General features: G+C 34.8%; 2 protein-coding genes across 2 annotated transcripts in view; both read left to right on the top strand.

Moving 5' to 3' along the window:
- Positions 1 to 9,467, top strand: part of LOC136038749 (protein smoothened-like) — a gene marked incomplete in the record, with an annotated part of 120,216 nt that extends 110,749 nt beyond the window's left edge. The window contains 1 exon segment of the mRNA XM_065722106.1: positions 4,084 to 9,467. Coding sequence (XP_065578178.1) covers positions 4,084 to 4,315 — 232 coding nt within the window.
- A 2,945-nt stretch (positions 9,468 to 12,412) lies between these two features.
- The window catches only part of LOC136038750 (syntaxin-12-like), a 32,786-nt gene continuing 25,000 nt past the window's right edge, over positions 12,413 to 20,198 (top strand). Inside the window, exon 1 of the mRNA XM_065722107.1 lies at positions 12,413 to 12,654. Within this exon, the coding sequence (XP_065578179.1) occupies positions 12,552 to 12,654 (103 nt within the window). The 5' untranslated portion in view covers positions 12,413 to 12,551. The remainder of the gene's footprint in view (positions 12,655 to 20,198) is intronic.

The following is a 20,198-nucleotide window of genomic DNA, read 5'->3' on the forward strand; positions in this document are numbered from 1 at the left end:
ATGTGGGCAAAATATATTATTTTTTCTTAGACCAGGGCACTTTGTATAGAAGGGGTTGTCGTAGGAACTTCGGAAAGGGCTCTTTCGATTGGAAATTTAAAGGGCTAGTGCCCTTTTTAATAGTCAAAGTAATTTGAGGGCAAAAGCCCCCCCCCCAAGCTCATAATTTCCTCAAACACATCCAATCAAAACTTTGAGATAGCCATTTTTTTCAGCGTAGTTGAAAGGCCCGGAAATTGTGTCTTTGAGGACGACTTTCCTCCCTCTCCCACCGCCCTCATGGCAGGGGTTGTAAATTATGCCCCGGGGGCATAAAAGGTTTTTCTAGGATGAGTGGTCGTATGAACTTGGAAAGGGACTCATTCAATTAGAAAATGAAAGTTCTAGTCCCCGGAGGGTAACCAGCCCACCCCCCGGCCATCATTTCCCCAAACACATCCAATCAAAATTCTGAGAGAGCCATTTTTTCAGCATAGTTGAAAGGTCTAATAAATATGTCTTTGAGGATGACATCCGCCCCCCCCAAAGCTCTCAGGGAAATGGTTGTAAATTATGCCCCGGGGGCATATAAGGTTTTTCCTTAAAACGGTGGTCGTAAAAACTTCAAAATGGGCTCATACAATCGGGAATTGAAACTTCTAGTGCCCTTTTTAACTGTCGAAAGTGATCGGAGACCAAAAAAATAATATTTGCATGCTATTACTACAACTGCCACCACTACTACTCCTACCGCAACTACCACATTTCTACCTTAAAAATAGTGAGGGGGATTTCAACTAAATCAAAAGACAATATGTGCATGCAAAATTGTAAAAAGAGCGTATCCCAAGAATTAATACAGGTTATCAAAAGGACATATCAGCAATGTCATAGCAAGGTCTATTTGTATCAAGTTGAAACTTTCTGGCCTTTATGAGAGGGGTGTTCAACTGACCAAAAGGCAATACCTTAATACCATTGCTGCTACTAGTATTAGTGTTATTATTATTAATACTAAATCTACTACTGCGACTACTATTACAACTATGCCTAAGGGCATGAAGGTGAAATTTTCAGGGAATTTTGAGAGGTGCAGGGGAAATTAATCACAACACGCCGTCTGTATGCAGGCTGTCAAAAGGGTGTGTCAGTAATATCTTAGGAACAGTTTGGTAGGTGAAGTTGAAACTTACAGGGATTGTTGCGGGGGACGTTGAACTAGTGAAAAGACAATATTTGTATCCTTTTGCTACTTTTTCTACCCATACTACTAGTACTACTGCTAATATTGTTACTGTTGCTACCACTACGTCTGCTAGTAAAGTAAAGGCTACTACTGTTAATTCTACTGCAACTACTACTACTGCTACTAAAGCTAAGGGTGTAAAGGCGAAAAATTTAGGGAATATTGACAATAAATTGGAACACATCATGTCCACGCAAGTTGTCAAGAGGACGTATCGGCAATGCTTCAGAAACGGTTGATGGTATTAAATTGAAACTTTCAGCGTGTCTTGAAGGGATTATTGAAGAAACCAAAGATGCTGTGCGCATACTGCTACTAATCAAATCAAAACGAACTATGAGTTTGTAGATTCTCAAAGAGGTGACAAAGTAATACCTCAAGAACGGCTTACATTATTAAGTTAGACTTTGAAGGGTAAGTTGTCGTGGATTCTGAACTAGACAGAAGGCACTGTATATATACTATTAATACTAGCAGTATAGTTACTTTAAAAGATAACACTAAGGGTATTAAAGTGGAACTTTTAAAGAATGTTTAGGGGCAGTTTCGATTAAACAAAAAAATCATACATAAAAAATAAAACTAAGGGTATTAAAGTGGAACTTTTAAAGAATGTTTAAGGGGAGTTTGCTCTACAATAACTAGTAATATCATTGAAACTTTTAAAGGAGCTAATTCGAAATAAAACTTCTAGTGTCCTTTTTAAGAGTCAAAAGTGATTGAAGGGCAAGCAGCCCTTCTCCCAAGCCTCAACATTCATTTCCCACGCACATCCAAAACATTCATTTCCAACACATCAAATCAAAATTTTGAGAAAGTTATTTTGTTCAGCGTAGTAGAACGGTTCAGCAACTATGTCTTTAGGGATATGGGTAAAGCAGCCCCCCACAGTTATGCAGTTTGTCCATTATGCTTTAAAACTAAATCAAAAGGTGCTGTGTGTATGGTAGCCAATAAGACTTCTCAGCAATATCTCGAGAATGACTAGGGGTATTAAGTTGAAACTTTCAGGGCTACTACTATTACTACTTCTTCTCTTACAATTTAAATAAATCAAACGATTGTAAGTATGTCCAGGATGTCAAAGAATATAAACTGACTGTAATATATCGTCGTAGATTGTCAGTTTAATATATTTATCCCTTAAAAGTTTGATAATTTTCTACTTATTAACGTAAAAAGTCAAAACATTTAAAACGAATTTTGTTTTCACTAAAGTACAAATTATGTTCTGGTCTTGAGAAGGCATTGGGGTTGTCAGCCCTACTCAAGTTGATATTTTCTCGTCTTGAGTTTGACTCAGATATTTCTTGTAATTTCTGTTCTTTTTGGTTACGCTTGGAAGATTATTGGACATTAAAAAGTTTTTTTTAATTAATTTAAAAAGTTCTTTTATATTAATTTCTTAAATAGTCAATTTGACCAACCTCACAGCCAGTTTTTAATATTAGTGTCTAAGAACTTGATTGTAAGTGTAATTTAAATTGGTAATCTATGTTCTTTGCCATTTTGACAATTCATTTTGCTGCATTTTAGTGCTAATTGTCACTAAAAGTATGGTCTTGGTGCAGAGCGGCCTAATTGCCAGATAGTTTCTTTTCTAAAACTTTCGCTTTATTTTCGTATTTATGTAATGTCATCAGACTATCCTAGTGTTTTAAAAAACAAGGTGAGAACATTAAAGCCAGAATTTTTTTTTTTTTTTTTTTTTTTTTTTTTTTTTTTTTTTTTTTTTTTTTTAATATATAATGATTATGCGTTATTAGTTTCTTCTTGCGGGTTGCAATCGAATTCAACTACCAAATTAGATTATTTTGTGGCAAAATATATGAAGTCCTTTTTTCTCTTTTTAATGCAGAATAAATATGAAAGCGGAACGAGTCAAAAATTAGACTCGGTCTAAAAGTGTCTAAAAATTAGACACTTTTCTGTGTATAAAAGTTTATACACAGAAACCTATATAAACGATTTTACAAGCACTAAGAGTGAATACAAGTTATGTTAAATACACAATTTTCCTCATAAACTTTTATGTGGCCATAAATTATAGCTTGGTTGTAACTGAAAAAACGGGGGCTTAACATTTATGTAAGGATTTTATTGTTGATGTACAGATGGATTCTTTGATTAGTTTTTTTGGGCAGGGGGGGGGGAGTTAAATAAAGGACACACAGTAGCCTAGTAGTAATGAGGACGACTGTGGGGGAGGAGAGCAGAACCTTTTAATCAAACGGTAATTTCACGTGTTTTAGGCTTTAATTAACTTTATTTTTATTCATAAATTTCAATTTTTATTGTTTTGTTTTAGGAGCATAAAATTCTAAGTAAGTTTGCGCTATAGTGAATCGAAAAATATACTTTGCTGGGAAGTTTGCCCCTATTCTTAAATTGAACTATGTTGTTTTTTTTATCTCTCTGTATTTTCGAATTGGTCCTCCAGAACTCTCCAGGTAAAATTCAAAACTTCGACCCTAAAGTGCACATGCGTATTTCAGACCCCCCCCCCCTCTCCTAAGAGTCACGTGTGTTCACTTGTATTTGCTAACAAATATAAAACAACACGGTAAAGGATGAATTGTGAAAGTAGAGAGAAATAAGTAATGTGAGGTAGAAAAGAACAAGTGAAAGTTTACTGTAAAGTGTATACAAATATTCAAAGATCAGAGTATATTTTCTAGTTTTCTTACTTTTGCTCTGAATTTGAGCCACAAAGGGCACATGTTTTTTTTTATTATTATCGTATTCACTTCTTTTTTTTACTCGCAAAATTTGTGTTCTTGCGTCTTAAAAATACAAATTTTGACTTGTATTATTCTTTTTTATATCCATTTGCCATTAAAAACTTGTTTATTTTGCAGAATATCAAACCGCTCTGAATGCTTCCGATGTCCTCCAGGGGATTGTCAGTGTGGAGTTTTGACGGCACTACTTGGATCTCAGCCAGTTTCCTCTGCAAAACCCAACCCATTCCGAGCGAAGCGCAACGCCATCTGCCACATTGAGTTGGAAACATTGCATTATAATAGTGATAGCAATAGTTTAGAATCTAACATTACTAACAGAGGCAGCTGTCTAAAAATGTCCTCCTAAAGTTTGAAAGTTAGTGACGTAGCTAAAGGAGTTAGCGAAGGATATGCACACCCTCGATGAAACCTCTCTGAGGGACCACAGTTATCAGAGTACCAAGTCTTTTTTTCAAAACGATGAGAACAAATTTTGTTTTAACTTATTAGAATCGACTAAAAAAAATGGTATTTGTATAAAAATCATAATACACTTCATATATATTTCTCTGACGCTCAATCCTAATGAAATATACCAAGGTAAGATTAAATGTGATACTTTAAAAAAAATTTGTACTATATATTTGCACATTAGGGGGGGGGGTAAAGTATAGAGGATCTGTTTCTCTGACGCTCAATCCTAATGAAATATCAAAAATTTGATGAAAATATAATACTTTGTTAACCAAATTATGGAAGTTACAGAGGTACTTTACCCTTACTCCCATCCCCCAATATGCAAATATATAGCTCAAATTTGTTTGTCAGAAAAACATCGACAAAAACCGGTTATGCTTAGCTTCTACTTAGATGAAGAATATTAGGTAGGGGGTATTTCATACAAGTACCAAAAGATGTTTTCTCTTTCCACTTTCTTACCTTTATATTTTTTTTATTTTCTATATGAAGTAGGCTATTCCTTGAGGGTGGAAAATTGGACATTTACAATAGTGAAATACTGAAAGACCACCCTATCCATCCCAAATTCAAGTTACGTCACTCAAATTTTACGGTGACACTTGCCTTGCCCTCGATTTTGTTCTCAGGAGCAATAGTAATATTTTAATGTTTATATCTCTTTTGCCTCTTTTTTGTATTATGTTTGTAGAGTTTACTGTTTTGAGCATTTTAAATTCAGTTTGTTCTTATCGTGTAACTTATAGTTTTATGAGTTAAATCAGAAAATTTTCTTAATTGTACAGATTTTTTATGTTTGAACAATTCATTACTTTTTATTGCTGATAATGTAAAAACTGTAGGCTGATCTCTTTTCTAAAGTATTTTTGGTGCCATTATCTGGTGAAACTGGATTTTTTGTCTAAGGAGACAAAGTTAAATTTTTATACTCATTATTTTGTCTGTTTTTTTTTTTTTCTCGCTGGAGCTTTTATCTCAGTGTGTTTCAAGAATCATCTTTGTTGTGGATTGTCTGTTATCTTTTCAACTTCTTTCAACATCTTTATATTATCTATTTTGAAATGTATTTTTTAGACATTTGAAGCTTTTAGACATGTGTATTATCAATAGGGCATCAGAGGGTGACTTGGCTGACTATTGACTGACCTTCATCATAACAACTCCAAATTTTGCATCCTTTTTATGTAATGCTAAATAATACCTCCTGGTTGTCCCTGGACTAAAAAATTGTCCATATAGACGTATCTTTCTGTCGAGGGCCTTGACTGACAATTTCTTTTCTTTCTGGGCGGCATTATGGTTAAATTGTTGTATTATTACTTTAGAAGATTCTTTGTAATTGAGGCTATATCACATTCGAGTTTGGGGGGGGGGAGGCTACGAATCTCCTGGAAAGTCGTCATTCTCAAAATGAAAAACTTGCTAATGCTTGTGAGCATTTCTCTTGTGCCTATTGTTTCGGGTCAGCCAGAGCAAATTGGCCTGTCCGAAGCAAAATTGAAGTGACCTCAGTATCATTAATAGACCGAATATTCTTCAGAATATGTGTATAAGACTCATATTTTTTATCCTAAAGGGAAGCTCAACAAAATCATTTACTTAAATGATAGAGTTTTGTTGACAAAATTAATATAAACATTGCTAATAGGATTCTATTACATAATTTTTAGTTATATTGACATTTTACAGGTGCTTTCTGACTTTCATAATGATTATTCTGTCTTGATATTGATGCTACTGCTATTATTTCAAGAAACTTTAGTTATAATGATATTTTATAGGAACATACTAAGTTAGTATCGTTTTCACACTCAATTTTCCGTTTCGATGCTGATTTTTGGGCTTACAGATGCATATAGGAGTTGGAAAGAAGAATGTTTTTCTCAATATTTACCTGCATTGCCAGCGAGGCAAACTGAGAACACTGTGGTCTACAAATTACCTTGTTTGCATCCTCCCCACCCAAACGTAAAACATAGGTTTTAAGACGTTGGAGCAATATCTGCTTCAACATAAACAACAAGTACCATGTATTACTAATACACACGCATTGCATCATCGTAAAGCGACGCGATTCAAAAAGTGAGCATAAACATTATTGGAGAGGGTAACACTTTGTCATGGAAGTGGATACTGCTTAAATGACAGTCAGTCTTATTTGTCATTAGTCAATCTTAGTAGTCATTAGTCATTGTCATTAGTCAATCTTATTATTAAATCTTATTTGATCCATCCCATCAAACTAAATTTTTTTGACTATTAATACTAATCTACTAAACAATGCGAAAGCCCAAAGTTTTCGCATATGTCGATGAATAATGTATTGATAAACTCCTTCGTCAGATAAAGAATTTACGCCTTTGCTGTTTTAATATACTGCACAGTAGATAACATCAGGAGCGCTAATGGGGGGTGGTTAAGCCCTCCATATGATTTTTAATTTTTCTTTATTTTATAAATTCTTTTTTATTTTTTTCGTTAAAAAACAACAACGAAATTGCCCCTAGATTTTGAACAAAACACATTTTGCCCTCCCCCCTGCCATTCCCTTCTCTACATGTGAATCAACGCTAGTGGATAAAATGTTTGTAACAAATTGAAGACTATAAGAGAATATTGCTTTAGAGCAATGGAGCTCATTTTAGCGCCAGTTATCATTTACGCCAGCCATCTTAGTCCTTCAAACAGTTTTATTTTCTTAATTGTTTATTTCTGTGATTAGAGATGTGCCTTATTAGAATTAGAACATATCTGTACCACCGAAGGTTGTCATTGGTCGGATGATGAGGCCCAAAAGTTACTTTAATAGACTATAGTACTCTTCACCTATTCTCTATTTATGCTTCCTATGTGTATATCCTAAGCATTTGAGCGAACAACAGCTTTCTAATATAATATTTTAAAGAAAGTAGTAAAGCCAGGTAGACAAAATGTACAGGAATCAAACTCTGAAAATGGCTCAATTTTTTTTACCTGGCTCAACTACTTATCTTTAAAATATTGTTAATGATAATATCTCCTATATTTAAAATAAGCAAAGCTTGAGACGATAGCAGGATACTGTTTCGCAACTATGAAGTTCGTTCTAATGCCAGTTATCATTTGAAGCAGCTAACATAGTCCTTCAAATAATTTCTTTTCCTTTGTTGTCTATTGCTGTGATTAAGAGATTTGTCTTAGTAGAATTAGAGCATATCTTAACCTTTTTTCTTTTATTTTTTTTTCTTTTTTTTATAGACGTTGTGTTTTTACCTCCGGAACTGGCTTATCATTAGTGATGGTAAAATTTGTATTACGTTCAGCCCAAAATACAAAATTAGGCTGCAACACAATTAGGCTGTAAAATACTCATAATACGCAAAAGGGGCAGATACAGTATCCGTTTTGGATTGATGCTAACACAAATAGCTTGCAATTTTGTGTTTTATCCATCGTCTTGGAACAAAAATAATAATAAATAATTAGTTATATTTAATGATAATTGAGCACAGGAACACGCTCAGTTTTAATTTTACTACATGGTAAAAAACAAATTATAGGCAAACGTAGACGCTACAAACACTTTATTTGTTGATATATTCGAAATATCAGATGATCAACTATCTAAGAAGAATGCCTAGCTAATGAAGCAAGAAAAATATGAACAATAAATACAGGTATTTAACAAGGAGAATTCAATAAGGAAAAAGAAGAAAATTGTAAGATGCAAGATATTTGCAGCATCTATTGCAATAACTGAAATGTCACAATAAAATGGCAAGAGCTCAAAGAGCTTGAATTGATAAGCCTCAAAGTGGACGTTAAAAATGAATTAATGCAAATAAAAGAAGAGATTCGATGTTGTATTACACTTACAACAATTAGATCTATTCTTAATACTCAGTTTAACACTTAGTTCGACTTTTTTAAATGATTAAGACTCGAAAAAGCACTAACGTAGCTACATAACCTCTCTTTTTTGTAATTAAGCTTTTATTCCAAATTGATTTGGTAGAGAAGTTCTCTCTAAGCGTGCTGGATTTCCCAAAAGAATATTTAATGGAAACAGCTTTTTAGTTGGATTCACCATATATTCCATTCTTTCCTTCAAAATTGAAGAGTTCAAAGAAAAAAGTAAATAAAGTTACAAAAATACTACATCGAACTACGAAGTGACAATTTGCAGAAAAGAAAGGAAAACTTAATAGGCGCAGAATAATAACTGAAAAGAATGCACCAAACAAAAATAAGAAAAAATAATTAAAATATCAAGTGGTTTATTAAACTCTGGAAAAGAAAGAAAAAATAATGGATAGGGTTAACATTTTCTTTGCGGTATAAGTTATCCAATTGAATCTTAGCTATTTCATGGAATTCTTAATTTTAAATCTTGATCCTTCTCCAGTGTGATTGAAAACAAATTTTAAAACCGAGTAAAAAATTGTAATGTTCAAAATAACAAATCAAAATTCATTAAGAGTAACAATCCTTGATTTTGCATCGATTGTTGACGTCTTCAAGACCAAAGATGTATGCTTTTTTGATTTATTTTTGTTCAAAATACATTGTTTGTCATCATTTTACATTCAACCTCTCGCAAATTCAGACAAACTGTTTTTTCTATAAAACGGACGTGCTAATGTTTTTGATGCTTGATGCAAAATTGATTAAACTTTAAAAGAGAGCTTGGGCTTCTGGAAGTTCTTAAGAAGTATGGAGAGATATTTTGTTAGAAATTGGCTTCTCTTTCTGTTATACCTTTTCTATGCAATTGCCTTATATTTTTGTTCTCCTTGCCTATACCATGCATCCCATGGCTTTTTCTGCTCTGAAGATTAATGTGCCATTTACAGAGTTTTGTTTAGATCTTAGATCTGTTTTTCTAGTGCTATTGAATTTATCTGTATGTACTTTACATAAAATATAGTTTTCTTGGTGCTCTATATTGTGTGTATTATGTTGTTGTTTTTTTCAGTTTCTTGCCTCGTTTTTTGTATCTTAATAATATCTCAACTTCTTTTTTGTATTTCTATTTTGTACCAATAAATACTTTGAAACTGAATAAAAAATTTTTAAAGCAACAGAAAGCAATATATTCTAATGATGTGTCCCTGTGTCTCGGTCGTCATTTATATTCCCTGTGTCCCGGTGTCCCGGTCGTCATTTGTGTCCCGGTGTCCCGGTCTGTAATTTCTCTTCGAACAATCCCTGTGCTCCGGTCGTCATTTATATATCCCCCCTGTGCCCCCGGCGTCCCCGTTGTAGTTGTGTCCCGGTCGTCATGTGTCCCGATGTCCCGGTCTTTAATTTCATCAGTTGAGAAACATGACGTCAGTCGACAAACAACTTCATGACGCGAACAGCTCAATCCTTATAATGACGTCAGTCGACAAACATGACGTCAGTCGACACACAAACATGACGTCACTCGACAGACATAACACACATACAACTTATTTATATATATATATATATATATATATATATATATATATATATATATATATGTATATAGGAGAGCATCAGTAAGTGAGGCAAACCCTGTTGTGACCAAGATGGGCCTGGGATTGCACGAAGCCTCCACTCAACTTGAGGTCCCTGGAACTGATTGCTGTCTGGCTCTAAATCGGCCTAAGCACTTTGTTTAGACTTGAGACGATGTGTTAATCACCGCCGTGCACTGCTTCTGAAACCATTGCTTTTTTAGGCAATAATAATTTTAACAATTTAGGGAATAACAAAATTGCAACTTGGAATGTTACAATATTAAAAACAACTATCGTGTCGACATTTTAACTGACGAATTGAGACGCTTCAAACTGGCCTTGTTAGGAGTTTCAGAAACTTATTTTCCATGGGCAGGAAACGTGAAATTAGGTAATATTGAATTTGTCTACCCAGGCAGGAAGGATGGGGTGTATAGGCAGGGAATATGACTCATGATGAATAAGGAAGCGGCTAAGTCTTGTTTAGGTTGCGAAATTATTAATCATAGAGTTCTAGTTACTCATTTTATGACCAAAAGTGCAGGATATCAGTCATAGTATTTTATGCCCCCTTAGAACCGCCTGATGAAGATGGTAGTGACAAAGATGAATTATGCTTTTAGCAGCAAGAGCAAATAGAAAGTTTTCCAGGTAGAAATTTGCTATTTTCATTAGGAGATTCTAATGCCCAGGAAGGCAAAAATAGGTATAGATAGTATTCTAGCCTAAATAAATTTGTTGTAGGAAAAGAAACGGTAATGGTTTCAGACAGTAATTTTTAGGTATAACAATCTAATTATGACCAATACGGTATTTGATCGTAAAATGGCCCATAAGTCAACGTGGTATTCACATGATGGTAAGACAGCCAACCTTATTGATTACGTTATTTTAAACTGAAGACCGGTTGATATAAGATGCTAGGGCATATAGGAGTGCTGTTATTGTTGTTAAAAGTAAAGATCACCATCTAGTAGTGTATATGGTTAACTTGACCTGAAATTTAGGAAGGGTAACTATCTTTAGGAAAGCTATGACGTTGGTAGACTCCAGCATGAGAATTTGGGAGAAACTTCTAGGAATAGTTGAATACTAACTGGATAGTTTAAAATTTCACAATGTAGAAAGACGGAATAATTTTGTTTTAGGCACCTGACCGACTGACCATATCTCAAACAGTAACCTGTATGAAAGATGGGGTTAGATCCCAATTTCTAAGGTTATAATGGTAGAATGTTGAGATAGCTAGAACACGTTCTGCGGATGAGTGATCGCAAATTGTTAAAGATTATTCTTGTTGGCTAGTCGTCTTGCACCGAACAAAAAGCAGGTCGTGCCCAAATTGGGTGGAAGGATGTCGTCAAGAAAGATTCTAAAGAAATTATAACTTCTTGGAAGGGTGGAAAGAGTTTTGACTATATTGGGATGAAAGAAGAGCGTATGTGGCTGTATTTGCTTCAGTCGGCGTGTTGCTGCAAAGTGTTGTTGGTAGTGGAAGCAGTATATACATTTCGATCCTTATAAATTTTGATTTTGAAACTGATTTCTAAAACCTGGCTTAATAATTACAGGTCCTTGTGTGAAGAAGGTCCTGTCCAAAAATAATTTTAGTACTGTCAGCCCCTATGAAATCCCATTTCTGAAACTCTGTTGAACAGTTTCAGTTTTGAGTTTTGGACCGGATTCAAGACTGAATTGAATATCAGAGTACAAATTAAGCTGTTCACATTAAAGCTATTAGCCTGTTCAGGCGCATGGGGAAAGGCTCAAAAACCGATTGATGCCATAAAAAACCTAATCGTTTTTTTCCAGTGCACCGACCGGTTTTGGGGCTAGGAATTTTTCTAGTTGCTCTTTATTACCGATCCGTCTCTCATGTGTCGTCAAAATGAACAAGCACTTTTGAAAACGAAAAGCATGTCAACTGTTTAACATACAAAATTTACAAATACCTCTGTTCTAACAGAGGCATTGTTTTTCCATTTGGTTTTTCCTTCAGGTACGACGCGATTTCTGACTTGATTTTTATTTTAGAAAAACTAACAGGTTTGATTTTCTTCTGGCCTGCAAAGGATTAACCTGATTACTTTTAAAAAGAATGCACATATTTATACTGTTTTGAACTAAAGGAAATATACAGAACAATATAAGGTAAATATATTGAAAAATATATAATTTTGAACTTATGGATATTTACACACATAATCTAGAGGTGAATCTAAGAGTTTTCCGTGTGAGCAAGTCTTGGTCTTTTCTTTTTGGTTATTTCAATGTGAAATTCCATGCGTATGATTCCGGCATACCAGAAAAAATTAAGGTACTTGGCAAGAAATACATTTAGGTTAGAGACTCAGTCTATGAAAGCTTAAGTTATATATGATTTTTAGAAAAATTTTACACCTATCGTTTGAACACTTTTCTCTTCGTAGAGATTTGTTTTTCTCATTGGTTTACTTATCTGAACGGATCATAGCTATTTGAAAAAAATAATAGATAGCGCCAAAAGAACTAATTATAAAACTCAAGAAGAAGCAATTGTCTACCTGAAGGTCTGATAAAAATTGAAACTTATGTGACGTGCAGTAGCCTGTATCCTGCATCCATTCATATTTAATATTCAGTTGTGGAAAGCTTGTATATTATATTGGAGTATAATTCATCATGTCAACTTATACAACTCTTTCAGGTTATAACAGGGAAAGTGCAGAATTTGATAGACTTCATGAAACATCTGCAAGTAACATACAGAAAATAACATCAAATGGTAAAGTATTTGTATTATGTAATGGTGGTTATTTATTGGCTACTCTCTTCTGAAGAAAGTGCTATACATTTCTAGAAACTGCTCTAAAACACTTAGGGCTGCTTAAGCTAGGTTGTATCATGGTAAGGGTCTAGTATTGTGGTTCTTTAGCAAGAGACATAATAAACACAAGGAAAGATACTTTTACATTTCCAATTAGCCTATTTGTTCATTTGGGTAAGATTTGCATTAACAGACTATTCAGGTAGCTAAGAAATAAACTTACTTCTGTAGTCAGAATTGCATCCTGAATCCAAATTTGATATGCATTTATGTCAGAACTGAACTTTACCCCCTCCCTCATATATACTAATTCAGGGTATATATTTGCACCTTAGAAGAGGGGAGGGCTTAAAGTTTAGCCTATTTCTGATGCAAATGAATGCTAAATTTGGATTCAGGATGCAATTCTGACTAGGCTATAGAGGTAAGTTTAAAATTCATTCTCATCCCCTAATGTTCAAATATATCCCCTGAAATGGAATATAGGCTTTTGGGATGAGGATAAAGTTTATTTCCAATGCAAATGCATGTTAAGCTTAGATTCAGGATGCAATTCTGAGATTAGAGATAAGTTTATTTTCCCTGAATAGTCCATTAATATAAACTTCACCCATTCATTTTTATGATTTTGATTTTTTTTTTTTTTTTACAATTCACCCCCAGTCCCCCTCTAATGGTCCCACATAGATTCTAGGCTATATAAAAACTAATCAATAAAAATGATTAGATATTTATGTTGTTAATATGGTAAGTTTTTCTCAGTTCATATTATTGACTTAGGCTAGGCCTACAAATAAAGTAAGCACACTGCTTGATGCCTTTTTTTATGTTCTTTACAAATATAATAATTACTTCTATCACAAATTCAACTCTAAGCACTTTTGTGATGTAATCTAACTAACCTAACTATAAATGATTTGGTGGTGAGAAAACATAGTATTATTTTGTCAAAAATGCATACTTTAATTGAAAATTTGGCATCAAGGAAGAAGAAAAAAGCATAAACAGCAAGATAAAATTTATTTATCCAACTTAATCATGGAGAATCAGTTCTTGTGGATATATACCATTAAGAAAATGGTTTTTTACTGAAACAGTAAGTTAGAGACTAATGTTTAAGCCTTTTTATATCCCATATTTTGGTCATTTCAAGAGCTGAAATGGTGGTTGAATTTCAGTTTGCAATAGAAGTGATTGTAATATTTGTAAGAAACATAAAAAAGGCTTTGAGTGGTATGTTCACTTTATGAACTGCAAAAAATCTACTATAAATACTGATGAATTATAAACCATTGTATCTTCCCAATTTTATCTTTAATGAATCATTTTTCTTCAATTATCATGTTATTTTTAGCCTGTGGCTATAAAAGACCATTAGAAAGGGGCTGGGGATGAATAGTCAAAAATTTGAGCAAATCCATAAAAATGAGGATGTTTTGAAGAAAGCCTAAGAGATAAGAATTTATAATTTGCTCTAGAGTAATTGGTAACAACAGATATTAGACTTTGGTGGTAGTTCCTATCCTTTGTGCTATCACATATCTTGAAAATTCATGTTATATCTGTCTCTTTCCTCTTTGATGGGATTTTTTTTTCTTTTTTTTTTTGATTGACTATGAAAAAGACCTGGGACAGAAAGAAATGAATCTTCTTAGCAAGTTCTTTCAATAACCCTGGGCAAATATATTTTGGATCAAAATGCATATTGGTACACAGGACCTCAACTTACTCCTGGGCTGATTACAGAGAAACATACTACTGACATTGGGTTTACAATGTTTTAATAAAGGGTTAGGGGGCAGAGGTCTATCAGTCTCAAGAGTAAAAATATATACAAAGTTTTCATTAGGCAGTTCTGTAATGTTTAGCAGGTTCCACAATTTGTCTCCATCTTATGATTGCAACACATCTATTCATCTTTTTTGGTGATCCTAGCTGGATACATTATTCTAAAACTTCTTTGGGTTTCTTCTACTGTCAGTGGGAAGCTTAAAACTGAGATTTTAATCAAGGTGTTTAATAAGATTTTGTAGTTATTCTGAGCCATAGTAAACTTCTTATAGTTGTCTTCTCTCCTGTTTTAGGGGTACTTTTTCAGTAACAATTCTTTCTTTGTGAATTTGCAGAGTCATATAGGATAATGGTTTTTGCTTGGGAAATTTTTTAACTGATGTGTATTTCTTTTGGAGCTCCATTCCTGGCCTTTGAAGTTATCTGATTGATTTTCTATATTCTCCAGAAGTAATGGCTTGCAGTCAACATCAATTATTTCTCTTCTGATTGTCTTGTAGTGAATGATCTTTTTATGTACCCATTTGTAAGCTCATTAAAGGCCAAAGTCACTTCTTTTACAATATGGTCACTTTTTCCCAAAGGTAACTGATCTTTTGGAGTTCCTCCTTATTTTGGACAAATACTAAGTCTAGGAGTGTTGATCTACACTGACAGTTTGTACCTACCTCTATCTCTTAATTTTGATGTATGGGAAACCTTCCTTTCAAACTGGGTCAGGAAAATTTAAGTCACCTACCATAAGCAGCTTTACTCTAAAACTTGTAGTTGCCTTGTAAAGCATTTCTGCAATCGCCTGTTCAGTCTCTATGGAATCAGTTGCAGAGAAACTCCTGTAATCACAGTCCAATTGTCCTGGCTGATCAAAAAAAAAAGAAGGTCAAAGCATATAGCCTCAGCAACAGCCACAAATTGTGTAGCATGTTTTGACTAATCCACTCAAATCACATATCCAGCAAGATAAGGTAGTGTTGAACCTCCTGTAGAAAAATCTTGCTGGTGGTGTTTTGTGGTTATGATAAGACATCCCAGTTTAGCCTCCATTCAGCATTGACCCAGTCTGGTCAACTCCTTTCTTGAAGGCTTCTAGGGTTTGAGATTAGATACTGGCTTTGGACAGGCTGTTCTAGAGTGAGACAAAACAGGCTGAGAAGAAGATTTGGCGCTTTTGCATAGTGCACTGGGGGAAAAGCTTCCTGGTTTGTCCCCTTGTGGTAGTTGAGAGGACACAAGGAAGAGATGATGCAATAGGTCACTTTCCAGTAGTGTAGAAGTTGTCATTGTATCTACTCTTTTCCTGTAATACATTAAAGTAGGGAGTTAGAGCAAGGTTAGATGCTCTTCATAGGTTTATCTTGCAGTGTTGGGATAGTCTTTGTTGCTCTTCTTTGAACACTCTCCAGTACCTTCACATCCATCTTACAGCTAGGAAAGGCTTAGGTCATGTCAAATTCTAGGTAATGGCAAACCCCTCACTTTATAACCCTGGCTTCATAAAGCTTCACTGTCACACATGGCTTCCTGATGGTAAGTTTGTGTTTTATGAGGCTAAGAACTCAGTGTGCTTTTTCAACTTGATCTTGTATGTGACAACAAAGTTTTGAATCATAGTCAACAGTGATTTCCAGGTCCCTCTCCTTGCCAACTATCTCAAGCTGGGTATCTCCTAAACAATATAGATAAGATAAGATAATATTTATTTTCAAAAGACTATCAAAAGCTCTATAGAGCCGAATTCGCTTTATATGTCAGTAAAAGCTAAGAAACATTAGTAAAAGCTAAGAAACTATTCAAAACAGTACATCAAGTCAAACACTTAAAATTAAAAGGAATTAAAAAAGCAAAATCATCAAAGATAAAGGGCAAATCAGTAGACTTAACAATTAAATTACAAAAACATTGCAGTAAATCAAAAAAGAATAAAAACGGCAATAGAGGAAAAGGGGAATTCGGCAAGTACATAATCACGAATTATTAATAAGGTGTTCCAAAATAAAGGGTATAAAACTTTTACAAAACCTTTCTGTAATAGCATGGATCAGAGAGTAAGTTGGGATTGCTAAGGAGGCTGACCGAGGGAGTTGGAGTCTAATGGGATTGTGAAAATCAGGGAGTAAGTCCTCAGTACAGGGATTGGAAATGACTGATTTAGCAAAAAGCAGGCAAATTTTTTCCCTCGTTTCTTTTAATTTGGTAATGCGTGCAGCTTTAAGGAGGAAGGAGTATGGAATTTTGCTCATTTGAAGTTCATTTGAAAGTTGTGAATGCCAGACCAGACATGCATATTCCAATAATGGCCTGATAAAGGATAAGTAAACATGGAGGGAATGTATCTTAGGACAATTAAATTTGTTTAGCAGCTTAAAAATGGATCGTGAAACATTTGCTTGTTTAACGATGTTGGAAACATGTGTGTCCCACTTAAGATCATTAGAAATTGTGACACCAAGAAGCTTAACATGTTTCACTAGCATTTTGCTTGGGATCGGGTTGCAAAAAGCAGGAGTAGATTTCAAGAAGTTGATCGTCATTATCTGTGATTTAGTGGGATTTACTGTCATATTTAGATTCTTAGATTCATCCGAACATTGCGTTAGGATTTCAACGGGGTCACTTTTAATATTCCTATGACATACTTCAAGGATCAACAAGTCATCCACATATTTCCATCTTTGGGGGCATTCCTTGCCAATTTCGTTAATCATGACAAGAAATAATAGTGGTCCCAATAAGGTTCCTTGAAGTATTCCACAGTACCTAGGGAGGGGGTTAGAGAAGGCATTTTTGTATTTTACAACTTGTGATCTGTCTGAAAGGAATGATATAACAATATTTACTAAAAGTGGGTCAATTTCAAAGTTATCATGTAGTAAACGAATTAGGATAGTGTGGTCAACTAAGTCAAATGCTTTTTGGAAATCTACTAAAACCAGGTTTAGTCAAACACTTGGTTTCTCTAGTTCACTTAGGATCATGTGAATCAAGTGTACAAGGTAATGGGTGGTGGAGGTTTTTCTTAAATTACCAAACTGTCAGATGTCAATGCGTGCTATAATTTTAAGCCAGTCACAAAGGAACCCTTCATAAAGCTTAGAAAAAACTGGAGTGAGTGAAATAGGACGCATGTTGGTTATAGTCAGACTGGAAGATTTCTTTGGGATGGTTGTTATAAAACCTAGTTTCCAGAAACTTGGGAATTTACCAGATTTTGTAATTTGGTTAAAAATATCAGATAAAGGTCCCGAAATTGTGTCTGAAAAGGCTTTAATCAAGTCAATTGGGATGTCTAATGGGCAAGTACTTGATTTTTTGAGCTTTCGGATTTTATTTATAACATCAGAGGAAGAAATTTGGGGGAAAGAGGTGGAGGGAGGAATAGTTTGACCTGAGCCAGTGAAAGGGGGGAGACTTTGTACTATGGACGCAAGATGCAGGTCCAAATTGTTGGCTATCTTGTAAGGGGGCTCAGGGAGATGAAAATTAACTTCAACGGGGTTTTTTCTGCAAATCTCTTTAATTTTCCTGTACCATTGTTTGGGTTAGTTAGAATACAAATCCTTAACCTTACTATTGTAATACCCAGAAGCTGCCTTTCTCAATTTTCTTCTCTTCAGGAACTTCCTTAGATCATTAGCCTGTGTGATATGTCCTTGCTTGAATAAATTGATTTTTTTTCCTTATTAGTTTTTTAAAAGTGGCAGTAATGTAAGGTTTATCGGTAGAGCATATTTTAATTTTTTTCACCGGAAAATGGGCTTCATAATTACTCCTCAATAAATTTTGGAGGGACAAAGCCTTGAAGTCGACATCATTTGTTTGGTACACAGGGGACCAATTTTCACTAGTGATCCAAGAGCCAAAATTGTAGAGTCCTGAGTCAATTAGAGGTCTCAAGACGGTTTCAGTAATAGTAAACGAATGTTTAACTGTAGCTAGTGGAGATAGGTGTAGGCTAAAGTGGTAACTACCTCAGAGAGGGGGAAGAATGGTGACGGGTCTGTAGAAATTTGACATATTGGTGCATATTAAATCAAGAGTAGAATTGCCTTTGGTAGTAGGGACTTTTACAATTAGTTTTAGACTAAAAGTATTACATGTAGACTCAAGTTTTAATTCATTTGCATCACCTAAGAGGAAAATTCCAGCATTTGGGTATTTAGATAGTACATAGTCAGCACTGCCATGCAATTTGTCAATAAAATTATTTTTTTCCGCCGCTCTCTGCCCGGGAGAGTAGTAAAAACAACACAGGACAATCAAATTGAAAGGACGTGGTAAGACCTTAGGTCGAACACAAGCCCACAAAATTTCATCAAAGGGAATAAGACAAGGAACTAATATTTCTGAAGGATAAAAATCATTACGGACAAAGAAAAAAATTCCACCCCCTTTCTTACCCAGAGGGTGGGTTTTGGGTCTGAGTTTAATAAACTGGGTGAAATTATTCATTTTTAACATGTGTGTATTTTGAGCGTGTACTTCAGTAATAGCGATTATGTCTGATCTATATATTTTAGAAAAGGAGTCTAATTCATTAAGTTTTTCAAAATTAAGACTTCCAGTGTTGCTTAACAAAAGTGTGGGAAATTTAAACGACCTGCAAAGGTACCATTTTTACACTTAACTTTATTTAAATTACAAATGGGTACAGGGGGTGTGGTGGTATTCTTAGCGGGGGCCAGATTAATGTAGTCAGAACAAGGGACCAAGGGAGCACATTTGACTCTTATGGGATGACTATTAGAGTCAACATCAATAGATGAATTATTAGAGTAAGAGAAGGATTTGTCTTGGGGATTTGGAGGTGGGGGAATGGGCAATGATATGGATGAAGCACGAGGAGAGCAATTAGGATTCATTACAAGACAATTATTGAATGCAAAAAGTCTCAGACCTGAGTCACGTTGACAGGGTAGGCACGAGGGATAAAACGAATGGGCTGGGGTGGGGTTTCGTAAGGTGCTGGGAAAGGGGGGCTGGTTGGGAATAGTGATTCATGTCCGTCAAGAAATTGCTGGTTTTTGGCAGAGTAGGGAGGGTATAGAGCAGCATACTGTGAGGGGGAGGAAATAGGACTTCTGTATGCAGGGAGGGGGAGGTGGTAGCAAAGGGTAAGGGAGGAGAGTTCGGGATCGGGAAGGGTTTGTCGATTTTTGAGCTGTGCCTGATGAACTTTGATGAGAAATTTTTGCTTGAGTGCGGTGCACTAAAAAAGGACGGCAGAAGGGAGATGAGTGGCTCTTACAATTTTTATCTTTGGACAGGGACACTGGAACAGGGCCCCAGGGAGAAGAATTAACATCATCTACTTTTGGTGCATGGGCAAAACTACAATATTTGTTATTACAAGCTAAAACTGGACAAAGCTTCACATGGTCAAAACTGCACTTAATGGAACCACAACTACCTGAAATAAAATTACGACATATATGTAAAAATTTGCACTGCTTACTAAATTTACAACGATTATGATTAAAATGTTTGCATATCACATTTTTTTTTGTTGGAACTTTTTTGCTGGAACTTTGTTGATGCACTTGGTTGAAAATCACTGAGCTCATTTTTTTTAGTGTAATTTGCCTTAACTCTATTTTCGAAAACACTTTTTGGCTGGAGTTTGGTTGAAGAAAAACGTGTTCAAATACACAATTGTCTCCTAATTGGCAAGAACCTGCCAAGATTATATTAGCACATTTTAGTTTATAATCAGG

The sequence above is a fragment of the Artemia franciscana genome, chromosome 18 (assembly GCF_032884065.1).
Source record: "Artemia franciscana chromosome 18, ASM3288406v1, whole genome shotgun sequence".
NCBI lineage: Eukaryota > Metazoa > Arthropoda > Branchiopoda > Anostraca > Artemiidae > Artemia > Artemia franciscana.